Source organism: Vitis riparia, chromosome 4, assembly GCF_004353265.1.
Source record: "Vitis riparia cultivar Riparia Gloire de Montpellier isolate 1030 chromosome 4, EGFV_Vit.rip_1.0, whole genome shotgun sequence".
Classification (NCBI taxonomy): domain Eukaryota; kingdom Viridiplantae; phylum Streptophyta; class Magnoliopsida; order Vitales; family Vitaceae; genus Vitis; species Vitis riparia.
The window spans coordinates 21,038,563-21,051,900 of record NC_048434.1 but is presented as its reverse complement, the minus strand read 5'-3'; the positions used below and the strand labels follow the sequence as shown (position 1 = coordinate 21,051,900).

General features: G+C 39.1%; 1 protein-coding gene across 2 annotated transcripts; it reads left to right on the top strand.

The window, feature by feature from the left end:
* Positions 1 to 679: 679 nt before the first annotated feature.
* Positions 680 to 8,820, top strand: LOC117912578 (la-related protein 1C). 2 transcript variants are annotated; one of them, XM_034827219.1, is made up of 6 exons: positions 680 to 1,398; positions 1,677 to 2,211; positions 2,303 to 2,465; positions 2,596 to 2,686; positions 7,518 to 7,589; positions 7,771 to 8,820. In XM_034827219.1, exons 1-6 carry the CDS (start codon positions 901 to 903, stop codon positions 8,095 to 8,097), a joined length of 1,686 nt encoding a protein of 561 aa, XP_034683110.1. In that variant the 5' UTR covers positions 680 to 900; the 3' UTR covers positions 8,098 to 8,820. The 2 variants fall into 2 exon arrangements, with proteins under 2 accessions (XP_034683110.1, XP_034683109.1); XM_034827218.1 differs by having other exon boundaries at positions 1,677 to 2,232.
* Positions 8,821 to 13,338: the final 4,518 nt, after the last annotated feature.

The window sequence follows — 13,338 nt, the reverse complement described above, 5'->3', positions numbered from 1 at the left end:
AAAATCATATTTGAAGATTTTTAAAAGAAGACAAACATCATATTTAATTTTATTTAATTTTATTTATTTATTTTTATAATTTTATTTTGTTTTGAAAACCAGTAAAAATAACTTTTATTTTTTATTTCATTTTGTTTTTAAAAAGTGAAAACACAAAATAATGTTCAGATGATACTATGAATTTTTAAAAATAAAAAATTATTTTTAAATCACCGTGAAACAATCCTATGACCCATGGGAGGAGTTTACTAATTATAGTCATCGATTTAGAAAACAAATTTATCAGGGTAAGTGTTGTAATTATGTAAGATATTGGGGATTTTAAGTAATTACACGAAGATCGCACTTGCATACGGAGGCTCCACCGGATACCGAGATTAGTCTTTAGCGGTGGGGGAACCTCACGTAGTAAAAAAAGGAGAAGCCACCGGCACATCAAGTTCCCAGTGATTTACCGCACCAATATCAAATGACAGACCAATGAAAATGCAGCATGGTGAGTGAAAAGTGAGAAGAGTGGTTGTATCGTGTGTGGAGGTGAAAATGGGGAGGGACTGGGACAGTAAAAATGTAAAAGGAGGTAAAGAAGAAGGGAAAAAGCATACTGAGAATGGGACAGATGGGGCTTTAGGTAAATTGACACGTATGAAAACCTGGCATTCCATAGACTCCCTACTAGCAAAGAAATAGAGAGATCGCTGGCCTCTTTACTCCTCGGCTCTGCCTCTCTCTGCGAGATCGGATCCTCAGCGATCCGGCACCCAAAAATCTTTGGAACCTTCTCGCATTACCAAACCCTAAGTCATCTCTCTCTTCCCCAATTTTGATCTTTTCCTTTTTTTCTTATTTTTTTGTTCAATAGTTTTCGTTCCTTGGATCCTTTGAAAACCCTAGGTTCTGATGTCAACTGCTAATTCATCGGCTCCCACTGGTCCGCATCTTTCGCCGCGATATTCACCGGACGGTCACAGTAGTCCCAAATCGCGGCGCTCGGCTGCTCGGGGCGCGGTGACGTCGCCCTGGACGCAGGTGGTGCGTGGTGAATTGGAATCGATCATCGCGGCTCCGTCTTCACCCGTATCGTCTCAGGAGCAAATTGTGGTTTCGTCTGATTGCTCGCCTACGAAAGCGACTTCGGATTCTCCGGCTTCGCCGGAGGATTCTTCGCAAGTGGAGGCTCAACTGGAAAGTTCTGATAACGGCAACGGCAATGCCGGTAAGCGGCCGGCGTGGAATAAGCCTTCGAATGGCGTTGCTGAGGTTGGGCCTGTGATGGGGGCCAGTTCTTGGCCCGCTCTTTCAGAGTCCGCCAGAGCTTCTGCTAAATCTGCGTCTGATTCATTGAAAAGTCCCACAGATGGATCCATCTCGACGCCGCCGGCTCAGGTTCACGTTCAGGTTCGTCTCTGAAACAATTACATGATATTTGGTTGTTGAGATAGAGTAGGAAACGGAAAATAAAAGAATTTTTAATCTTATTTTTTATTTCTCAAAAGAGGAAAAGGATCACCTGAACTAGTAAATCAAGTTGTTGAATCAGGTTGATTGCGTAGCCCCAGATAATAGAAAATCAGATAGTCATTCGTGCAATTTCTTTTGTTGTTTTAACCATTGTTTCAACAACAAACAATTTGTGTTGATGTGATTGATTGTTTACATATGCATATGTACTTTAGGGGAGTGGAAATGCATCTTCTCCTTCACACAAACAAGTCAATAATAATCCAATTCCTAGTTCCACTCCGAGCCATGCTTTACCCACACGCCAGAAATCTATGAAGCGCGGTGACCGCAGTGGAGGGAGTAGTTCTGCCAATGCCGGCCTCCCTCAGCCGGCAGCTCCTCAGGGCCCAGTAATGGAAGTGCCTCCTAATAACTCTTCTCCTAGAGATCATACGAACAGAAGTATCCATCCGGAGGGTGGACAAAGGGGTGGATTTGTGCCACAATCCCATAGTGGTAACGATTACCCACATCAACGGGGTTCTTATCGAAAAGGAAATAGTGGCCCTCATTCACGGGGAGATGGTTCTCACCATCACGGTTATGGGGGCAGGCGTGACCAGGACCGTGTGAACCATGATTGGAATCCTCATCGAAATTTTAATAGAGAACCCCATATGCAGCCGCGAGTTGTTGCTAGGGGCTTTATTAGGCCCCCATCACATTCTTCTACTCAGTTTATTGCTCCCCCTCATCTGCGACCTTTTGGTAATCCCATTCTTTACCAGGGTAAGATGTAATGAAGTTTTGCATTTTTGGTATGCAGGCATATGCTAATAACTGTCCTTTTCATTTTCAGAATTGGCATCTCCAGTGTCTCAGGTGGTGTATGTTCCAGCTCCGCATGCAGACCCCCTCAGAACCGTGCCTTTTGTTGCACCAATGCCTCATCCAATGTTTTTTCCTCCCCAGGATCATCAGTTGCATGCTAAGTTAGTTGCTCAAATAGATTATTATTTCAGGTACTTTATAGTTGTTGCAATTTTTTTTTAATGTAATTTGTTATTATCATCTGCCATTACCTTTTATTATTGTATTTTAAGACTGTCAGAAATTTTAACAGCTATTGCATCTCATATTTGTTTATTGCAGTAATGAGAATTTAATTAAAGATATTTACTTGAGGCAGAACATGGATGAACAGGGCTGGGTTCCTGTTAAATTAATAGCAGGCTTCAAAAAAGTGAGTTTTTTCTGGGGAAATATTTAAGTGATTTCTGCCTGTTTGTTTATGATGTTGCTTGACAGGTTTTTTGATGTGTTTCTTATTCTTCTTAAACACCTGTTCTTATTGAACATCTTGGATTACTGCTAATCCTTAGGTATGAATGGAATATCGTCCATCAATTTATGCATTTCTTTTCAAATGGAGAATTTTAGGTGGGTGATGGATTAACAAAAAAAATAAAAATAGATGCATCAGGTTATTTAATATAGGGTTCATGTGAAGACACTTATCTGGGTGTTTTCCTGCAGTTAGTAGTTATCCACCTTACTAAATTGTTCTACTCTATGTGGTAAAATTATGATGGTTTTCCTTTTCCCAGCTATGCTAACAGAGTTTGTTATTATGCTGCTTTTATGGAAGTATATAATCGCAAAGTCCTTTTTTGGATGTTTTCATTATTTTATATCAACACAATGTTTAGAAAGTAGTTGCAGGGTGGAACTCTAAAAGCATGATTTTGCATAGGGGAGTTGTTCTGACCCGGTACTTCACAATTCAGGACATTCTATTGTACTTTCCCTTTCTTTAGTCTGAAGCTATTTGTCTCCATATGACTTATGTTATGGTCCCATTGCCTGATTATAACCCTACAAATAGGATTACTCTATATTTGAAGAATGAGCCTTCATGCTTTATGGAAGTTGTAAAATTTCATTTAGTCTCTCTATGTTGTGGTCAGTAGTGCTTTATATGTTAACAAGCTACATTGTTGTTGTATTTGATTTTTGTCAAGTAAGCTGCTGATTTAATCCCAATCAGGAGCCACGGGACTGATTCTTGCAGATCATGGAATTACCTGCAAGCCCCACTTATGTTCTCCTGCCTTGTTATCTACATGGTGCCTTCAATTTGAACTGCACCAATGCCTACTAAGATGGCCATTACTATTATTTGTGAACTGCCATCTATTTTTTCTGATTCACAATTACTTTTTCTGCAAATGATACCATTTCTAACTTCCTACTAACTCTTAGAGTCTATTATTTTTTCTATTATCTTTCCCAGCTCAATCTCAAAATCTTCATATCAGTTGTGCCAATTTCATGGAGATGGTTTAACGATCATCTGTTATTCTGTAATGTAGAGTATCACTGATGTTTGCAAGAGTTTTCTTTACTTTGGTAGTTTTTGATCAATCAAAGGATAATTCAGGTTGAATGAGGGACTGGTGGTGGTTTAGGGTGTTATTGTGGTTGGTTGAGGTTTCGCAAAACAACAATCTTAACAGGGTGTTGAACAACTGTGGTTGGCTGGCCAGTTAGCCTTTTTTTTCTCTTCTGGGTAAATATCCTAGAAAATTTAAGTCCATCGTCTCTGCAAGAGAGCTATCAGAAAGCTTGCTTCAGCACATATTAGTTTTGAATTAGGCATTCCATCTCTGAATCTGTAAATGAACATTTTCTGCTTCTGGCCAACCACTGGGCCAAAGAAAGCCCTTGATACTTAGCCCAGGGCTTAGCAACTGTATTGTCACATGTAAATCTGTCATACACAAACTTTAAGAGCCCATTGTCATTCTCTGATGTTGTTGTTCCTGTTTTGGCCTTTGGGCAAAAGGTGGTATTAAGTATGATTCATGTCTCAGTTTGCCTGCAGCATTTGTGACTTCATGGATCAGGTTTACAGTAACTTCCGGTGCATTGGAGAGGAACAATAATGTAGCCAAACTGGACTTGCTTTCTCAAGTTCCGCAGTTTCCATGAAAGAATACTAAGAGAATCAGCCTTGATGTGATTTAGGACACATTGGCTGTTAGTTCTTCAATATCAAAAACAACATTATCTGTGAGTTGTAAAGTGAAGATCCAAGCTTGGTGTTGATTGGGGGGTGGTAAGATATGCTATACAGCATTAACGGATTGGTGGTCATGTAAAATATGCAGTGTGACTTTGCCTCAACATTCACAACTAAAACAACTGGTGTCATAAAGTTGGATTTCCAAAAATGACATTCATTATTTCTCCAATGTGTCCCTCGTTTTTTCACCCTTTTCTTTTTCTTGAAATCCCTCCTTTTTTTTAGTTTTTATTCCCTTTTTCTATTTGTGGTTTTTTATTTATTTATTTATTTTTAACTATGGAGAAAACTGATTGCTTTATCATTGATGATTTAATTCAACCTGGCTTTTTGCAGTTTAGGACATAAATTTGGACGTAACATAAAAGGATTGTAACTTCTTAACACAGTCTTGGCAGTTGAAATTAATGTGTGATTGCTGGTGTCTGGTGCAACTCTAGAACCTGGAGACAATTAGCCTAGTAGAGTTATCAGCTTCTTTTATTTTCCATTCATGCTCTCTGAAAGTGTTACTGGTGCTTCCTGGGATATTTAATGTTATTGTTATTTTAAAACATTATATGAAGTGCTTTGTGATATCTTGGCTCTACTCCAGTTTCCAAGAGATGAAGATGATATAATATGCTGCCTGTTCATGGTGTGGATTTTATCTCTGGTAGTTCATGTTTTGAATTTCACTGAGGCAGTGGACTGTAATTGTTGGTTCCTTTTTCTAAACTCCTGTTCTTTTCACAGGAATTGGAGGGGAATGGATTTGGAAATATTACTTTTGGACCAAGTCATTGGTTTTCTAGAATTGGAAACTATAAAATCCTCTTTTAGGATTTTATAGGTCTCAACTTTTGGTCAGGCACTCAGGATTTGTAAATTATAAGTTTTGGGGATTTGAGCCTCTTCTAGTGGAGCCTTCTAATATCACTGTTCCCATTGCAGCCTCAACCACCACTTCCGCATCTATCCCCACGATCACATCCACCTAGGCAACACCAGACCACCCATTGATACTGCCACAACCATTACTGTTGCCATCATCACTACTATTGGCACCACTTCCTTTGCATGCACCACCATGCTGCTGCCATTGCCATTTTATACCACCTCTACTGCTACTGCCGCTTGACTCATAATTACCTCTTTAGCCCATCTCAACACTGCTGCTACAGTTGCCACCACCACAACCTTCACTGCGCCACACCACAACACTGAAGTCAAGATTATTATTACTGCCACCAAATGCACGCACCATAATATCTAGTACTGCCTTTGATGTAGCCACCACTCCACTCACCACAACTGCTGTTGTCTGCATTGGCCTTCCACCTGTACCTCGCCAATTTCAAGTTGTACTTCATCTTTTAGGTTATAAAACATGACAAGTGAACTGACCTGACTGCTAAAGCAATACGCAACTTCACAAGGTTAATGAGTTCTGAAATCAATCCTACCCCCCCCAACCTCTTTCTTTCATCATCCAATCTCCAAGGAAAATAAAGAATAATCATGTAGGGTGGTGACCTTCTAGTCAATCAAGTCAAAGATGGCTTGCTCAAATCATGGGATGATTTCATATTCTCGTCTTTTGTTTTTGTCTGAGTGTTGTGCTTTATTTTTATGACTATAGGTCTTACATGAGCAACTCTAAACAATTGCATGGGGAGCATTATGAAACTATACAGTGTTCTTTTTTTTCTTCTTTTCCATAGGGTGAGGAGGGCAAGGGAGGCTATAGATTGCATTTGGAAAGCCTGTTCAATGTCTATGCAAAAGCATCTTACCTTAATGAACTTTTGATGATTTCATCTTTTGTTTTTGTCCCAATGTTCTGCTTTACTTTTTTGAGGCAATGTGACCATGGGTTTTACAAGAATGATTCTAAACAATTATATGGGGAGCACGATGAATCCATGCATTGTTTTCCTTTTTATTCTTTTTACTTTGAGTGAGGAGGGCAAGGGGTGCTATAGATTGTATTAGAAAAGCCTGTCTGATGTCCATGCAAAAGCATCTTACTTTAGTGATCTTGTGATGCATCAACAGGGTGTAATTGAATCATGAGTTGATGAACCCTTCTTTTTTTTTTTTTTGTATACTTTTGAAAGCCATATTGGATTTTGATGAGCCATTCTCATTGATATGATAGTGAAGTTCTTTTGGCTCTAATTTGTAGTGCGTGCTTCCTTATAATTTCATTTTAAAAAATAATCTTCTTTATTGGGCTGGTCAAAACATATGTTGGCCATTACATCATCTATAATTGGGAATAATTGATCTCTTTATCCATGTAGTTCTGTACTTCATCATTTGATTCTTTCTCAGGATGTGATTGTTCTTTTTGCCATTTTGACCAACATATTCATTGAAGTGTAAAGACTGTAGTTGTGGATGGTGAACCCTGTTCTTGAGCTACTGGCTAATACCTGCATGGGTACACAAGTAATTGGAGTTGGAAATTTAAAAATATAGACCATTTATCAATACATGAAATGTAATCAAAATATTGTAGGCAGGACTAATCCAAAGATCTGATGGAAGCACAGCTTTAATTTTTATGTTTACAGGTCAGGATTTTGGCATACTTCTGAAAAATCTTTTAACAACCTTTTTTGAAATAAAGGTCATATGTAAACTGCTGATATTTGCTTAAGTCTCTATTCATCTTTCATTTTTTCTTTACTTTCTGATTCATCAAGTCTATTTCTTGTCTGCATTTGTTTGTTAATTGCATGTATTGCTGTTGTAGAGGGTGCAACTTGGTTCCAAATGAGTCTTAACAATTCCAAATCAAAATTTAGGCCATTTGCTGTTCCCTTCCCGTGTGTGTGCGGCATGTGCGTGTGCATGTGTTTTTTTTTTTTAAAATTCTTTTCTTCTTGCTTTTCTCTTTTAAATCTCAATTCCTTATGGATGAATATTTCATGGTGTTGCACCTCTGCTACATCATTTTCTCAAGATTTTAAAGCAAAGTCTGTCCTTCTGGCTTCTTTTTCAGGTGAAGCTTTTGACAGAAAATATCCAGCTTATATTGGAAGCTGTAAGAACTTCTACTATTGTGGAAGTACAGGTATCTTTCTAATAGCTGCTTTGGGTTCAAGTAGACAAGGTTTACTGATTGTGAGATTAATTATACTGTGCCTTTACTTTTTCCTTTTTGCGGTATATCATGTTGGTTTTTCCCCCTTCATTTTCAATAATCCGGCTACTCTTTTGTTATTCTCATATTGTCCCTTCACCTTATATTATAGGGTGACAAATTAAGGAAGCGTGGTGATTGGATGAAATGGATAATGCCGCCATCTGTTCAGTTCTCTCCTCTTTCAAGCCCTCAGTCTATTGGAAGTTCTAGTTATGATACGCTGGCAGCTCGTTTCCAAAATGTCACACTAGGGGAGCAGACTACTAACCACAGTACTGTGAGGAGTGAAGCAGATGTCCATGTTGAGGCATTCTCAAGTAGATCATCATCTGGAGATTTGAATAGCCAGTCAAAGCCATACAGCAGCGAGGGGCCCAGCCAAGTTGGTGTTCAAGGAGGTCCTGATCGCTCAAATTCAGCAAAGAATTTCAAGTAAGAGAGACATGTGCTGGTGCACATCTTTTTGAGGAGGGTTGTTGGAGGGAAATAGGGGAGGAGGGAATTAATGACAATGGTGAATATCTTTCATTTTCTCGGAGATAGTGGCCTTGCCATGACATGATGAAATTGATTTCTCATGAGGCAGCAGACAGACAAACTAGAAAGGGGGAAAAAAGAAAAAAAACAAAAAAACCTACTAAGAAGTGATCAAAAGACCAAAGGAAAAATGCTTTTTGTGACTTGAGCTAGTACCATAAGTTTATTGGGATGTATGTATGGTTTTACTGGATGTTGCCTTTTTACCTCATTTTTATTGGTGGCATGGTTGGCATTTCCATCTGGGGAATTTTGATGCTATTTCCCCTCGCAGCCTCTCAGCTGTTTTTCTTTTTAATCTACGGGGTCAGGTTACCTCCAATTTTAGGAGGGAGACTAATCTAATGAAGAGTGATGGAAGAAAGGGTTTGGTTGGTGTGTATTTGCGTCCTGGCAAAAAAAGGAGGGTGGATCTGTTGGATGCTGCTGCTTGTGCTACAACTAAAACTTTACGCCAGTCAGGATCCTGGGTGACATGATCTTTTTTAGTTTTTACTATGTTGTTATATATATATTATATATACATATCTTACATTCATATGTATACTTTCTTTCTTCAAGACCGGTTGAAGATTTTACTACATAAAATTGGCCCCCTTGTCGGGCTCGAACCTTTGAAACATCCGGGTGAAGACTGGATTTGGCTGTGTTTTGCTTGTTAATTTCAAAATTGGGTGTCTGGGGCCTGACCTGCTCTGGATTATCAGATAAAGCCCAATTTTGTGCTTGCCTTTTATAGACAGTAGAACAAACGGCTCAGGCTGGGCACACAAGGGTAGTTCGTGCCAGTTTTAGAATGAAGACTGGCACACATCTTCCTTCTGCCCAGATGTGGCTAATTTATCTATAACCTGTCTGGTAATGATGATCAAGGTGCTGTGGGTGCGGGAGTTCACTTGTGTTTTCCCATAAGGTTTTAGGAGAAAAAGCCTCTTGTGGGTGGGATTTCACTGTGTTCACCACAGGGGTTTTTTTTGTAGCTGTTAGTTTCCTACTCGTCATCTTTGATTGATTTTATTCTTGTCCTTTTTCCTGAAGGTCCGGATACGGTTTTAAGTGTTATAATTTTCTTTGATGGTAATCTGTAGGTGGTGGTTGTTTGTGGAACTGGAAAATGCAAATGGAAAGTACAATTTCACTTTTTGTGAAGGCTTGATTTGTTGGGAGTGTAATGTGGATGGTAGTCCGTCCTACATCCCTCGGAAAATGGCCTTGCAGGAAATCATAGGAAGCCATATCTTGTGATGTCTCGCAAGATGTGATATATGGGGATTACTCAATTTACTTTCAGAGCTTCCCATTGAAATTCAAATTCAATATGACGCCCAAGTAGGTCATTTTATACTTTCAGTCAGGCATCTTTGCCAGAAATGAGGAATGTGCACTATGGTCAAAATTACAAATCACCTTGGCTTTGAATTTGGGCACCTGGTATGGGGAAATCTTGTACCAGAGGGCTGTGGAGGGGAAGGAGACGTGATTTGATTTTTTAAATTTCCAAGCTTTCTAGGCCCAAGGAGTTGTTATCACTTATCAGAGGCAGTTCTTGGCACCTGTACGATGGTTTAGATCATCTCCAAGCTTGTGCTGGCTGCTACCTGCCACAACTGTTGTTACATATTCTTCATTTGCTTAATTGGTAGTCCATGGAAAACCAATATGCAATTGCATGTTTCCCAGTTTTTTTTTCTATTTTTGGAGCGTGCTTATTAAAACCGAATTCCAAGTCATCAAGATCCAAACACGAGCTCATTGAATGCTTGCCTCCTAAGCTGTCTCCACATGTACTTTCTCTTCTCCTGGTTGCTGGATTAGCTATTTAATTTTACAGAGAATGAGCTGTAGGAGAGTAACATCTGAACAAATCTTATTCTCTCACTTTATTTATTTATTTTTTTCCATTACGGGGTCAGTTTTTTCTGCTTTCCCACCCTTACAAACAAGCTTCTGACGTGATAGAATGGCATATCCATTATCTTTTCCATACAGAGCTTTGGGCGAGACAAGGGTGAGATGGGTAGGCGGCATTGGCCACCATTTTGGGGTGGAGTTTATAAATTTTCAGGCCATTTGTGGTGGTTTGGCCAATCACACATGCATACCAGAGCGCAACGGTTAACGTGGATCTGCAAGTGGCTCAAAAGTAGGAGCTCACAGTCTTATAGATACGGCAACATGAGCCCTTCATTAATAATAATAATAAGAAAAACTTCCTTCTGGGAGGGCCGTTCCTCACTTCCTCTCCGTCATTGGCTTCTACTATTCAACGGGCCCACCACCAATCCATGGAATTGTCCTTGGAACTGGTGCAGTAGGTCTTTCTACTAACACCCAACGGTTTATGACACGGTGCACGCCTTGCTACAAAGGGTCATAGCCTAAGTCACATAAACATCACATAAAAGAATCAGAATCTGATTAACAAGAAAAAAATAAATATTACATATATACACACATATGGCAGTTTTCTCTGGATACTCAGCATGATGGTTTGATGGGTCGCGATCAAATCAAACCCACTAGAGGGGAGGATTGCCCTTCGCGAAATCAAGTGAACAAAGTACAATATTTTCACCCTGACTCTCTCTCTCTCTCTCTCCCCTCCAAACTAACCCTTATTTTTTTCTTATAAAAAAACCTTTCATTTTATAGGTTGCAGTCTATGCACACATATGGTGACTAGCATTGCCGAGTTTTCTAAACATGCCCATGTTTGATAGGCAAAACCAATTATTTGATTTTAAATAAATTTTATTATTTGATAGTGTTAAGTACGGTTTATTTTTTTAATATATTATTTATTTTAAAAAGATTCAATATTTTGACTGTTTGTTTTTATTCAATTAAAAATTTATGATAAATCATAAAAAATAAAAAATTTAAAATTTAAAATGTGAAAATAAATTACTCTAAAAAAACAAACGCTGGCAGAACCAGAACTTGGAAACAGTAGAATAGAAAACTATTTGAAAAGGAGTGGTGGTGGGGGCGTTTTTGGATTTTGGAGGAGAGACTTTGTAGGGTGTGTAGTACTGTAAAAGAAGAAGAGAGGTGGTGGTGTGAATAAGCTTGGACAGTCTATGCAGAGATGACAGCTGTCTCTCCCGGTGACTAGACTCTGTGACACTGATGATCTGACCAACCTCTCAATCCCTCCTGTCTTGACTTCTTCTGGACCCCTCTTTCCTTTGAATTTCAAACTTGATTTACTACTTGGTTCGTTGCCTCTGTGTCCTTTGCATCGCAGTAATTACATCACCCCTTCCTTCCCTTTCTTTCTTTTCTTTTTTAACAAAGTTTTGGCCACATTGATCACTGTAAATGACCCGTCTGGTGGACTTGTGTTGCTTTTTCCCGGAAAAATCCTATCTTTGCAACTTGATTTCTTTGTACCCCTCGTCGGATCAAAGGACGGCCAACTCATAGCGAATCTTGAAGCAATGCTTCACAAGCAAGAATCAAGCTACGTCAGCAGCCATAAGGCTTATAACTTCCAAGGACTTGCATGCTTCATATATAGATATATATATACTTGTGCAGACCCAGAAAGAAGAAAACAGCATCAGTATTAGCATTGATTGATTAATTGGTCTGGTACTTTGCCATCTATGTAGAAAAGGAAACATAGAATTACTCTAAAAATATGAGTCTTAAATAGAGCAAGTTTCTCTGGTGTTCATAGTGTTGGATCAAAAAAGCAATTTCCTTATATAGTTGGAAGGTGGGTCATCCCCATTCCCCACGAGAATGAGTAGAGAGATGAGAAGAAGTGAACAGGTGATCTACCCATTTAAATCAACTACTTGAAAAAGTTGGGAAATAAAGAAGAAATGAGAGTAACAGCACCAACTAAATCAAACCATTTAATCACTGGTTTCTTTACTCTTGTACTAGGTTCTTTCTGTATCTTTTTCTAACTTTTATTACTCCCAACACATGACCAATATAAAAAAAAAAAAAAAAAAAAGAGAAATGCTAAAGGAGCGGTGGGACGGTGAAATCTTTTATCCAGGAAAATGATTGCACACAACGAGAAAGAGAGATGGTTTCTCCAAGAAAAGCAAGTGCGAGACTGAGAGATGACCAGTGGCAGTCCATATTATCCCTCGAATAAAAAGGGTGTTGGATCAATTATTTTTACTTTTTGATTTATTTCTGACCATCTATATGCATGACACTTCAAATAGAGGGAGTTTTTATTTTTTATTTTTTCTTGAAATCTTGACAGTGGGTGTTTGCAAAAAAAGAGACGGAAGTTCAAGAGAATCTGCTGCTGCAGAATTTAGCTCAGAGACTTGTTCTTAGTGGCGGCATATCTCTCTTTATTTCTCTCCCGTCTCTCTAGGATCTCTCTCCCTCTCTCTCTCTGTCTCTCTCCTGTGGAATAAGGTCAGTCAAATCCATCAGTTTTCTTTCTTTCTCCATACACATATACACATGAGAGAGTGTGTATCGGGGGCGGCGGTTTACAGGACTCAACAGATGGACCAATGGCATTTCACTTCATCTGCCTCCGCCTCTACGGGCTCCTGGCTCAGCTCCACCCCACCACATCCCACCACCATTTTCAATATAAATTGGACAAGTGTTTGACAAGGGGTCACACATACTGATACATATCCATCACATTAACTTAAGTCTTCGATTTCTAAATTTACAGTAGACAATAACATACATCTTTTTCTTAAAAGGAAGGGTTTGTCTCTTGTTCCTAGAACTGCCCTAACTGTTTTTTCCATTGTTTTCTCACTGTACAATAAATTGAACTCGGTACTTGATCCAAGACTGAGTTAGCTTTTGCCATACTTTTTGGTCATCTATTTGTATAATATTCTTATGAAATGTATATATGTTTAGTTCAGGGTGATAACAGAATTTTAAGTATGGGAATTAGAATAGAATAAAATAAAGTAAGAGTAGGTTAGTAGAGTTGGGCCTGAGGCTCTGAGCAGAGGGGGGCTAAGGAAGGGATTGGGTTGGAGACTTGGAGTTGAGCCCAACTGCCCAAGCAAAGCAATTAATCCCTGAGAGTGAAAAGTGAAAGCACAGGGAGACTGGCATATTGGCACGCCCGTGGCGCGTGGTGAAGTACCCACAATATCACAATAGAGGTGACCATTGACGCTGCTACTGTACTAGT

Excerpts from the sequence above, each read along its gene's own strand:
- LOC117912578 (XM_034827218.1), top strand. The coding sequence starts at position 901 with ATGTCAACTGCTAATTCATCGGCTCCCACTGGTCCGCATCTTTCGCCG. Across the intron at positions 1,399-1,676 it reads CGGCTCAGGTTCACGTTCAG|GGGAGTGGAAATGCATCTTC; the intron begins GTTCGTCTCTGA and ends TATGTACTTTAG. Across the intron at positions 2,233-2,302 it reads TAATCCCATTCTTTACCAGG|AATTGGCATCTCCAGTGTCT; the intron begins GTAAGATGTAAT and ends TTTCATTTTCAG.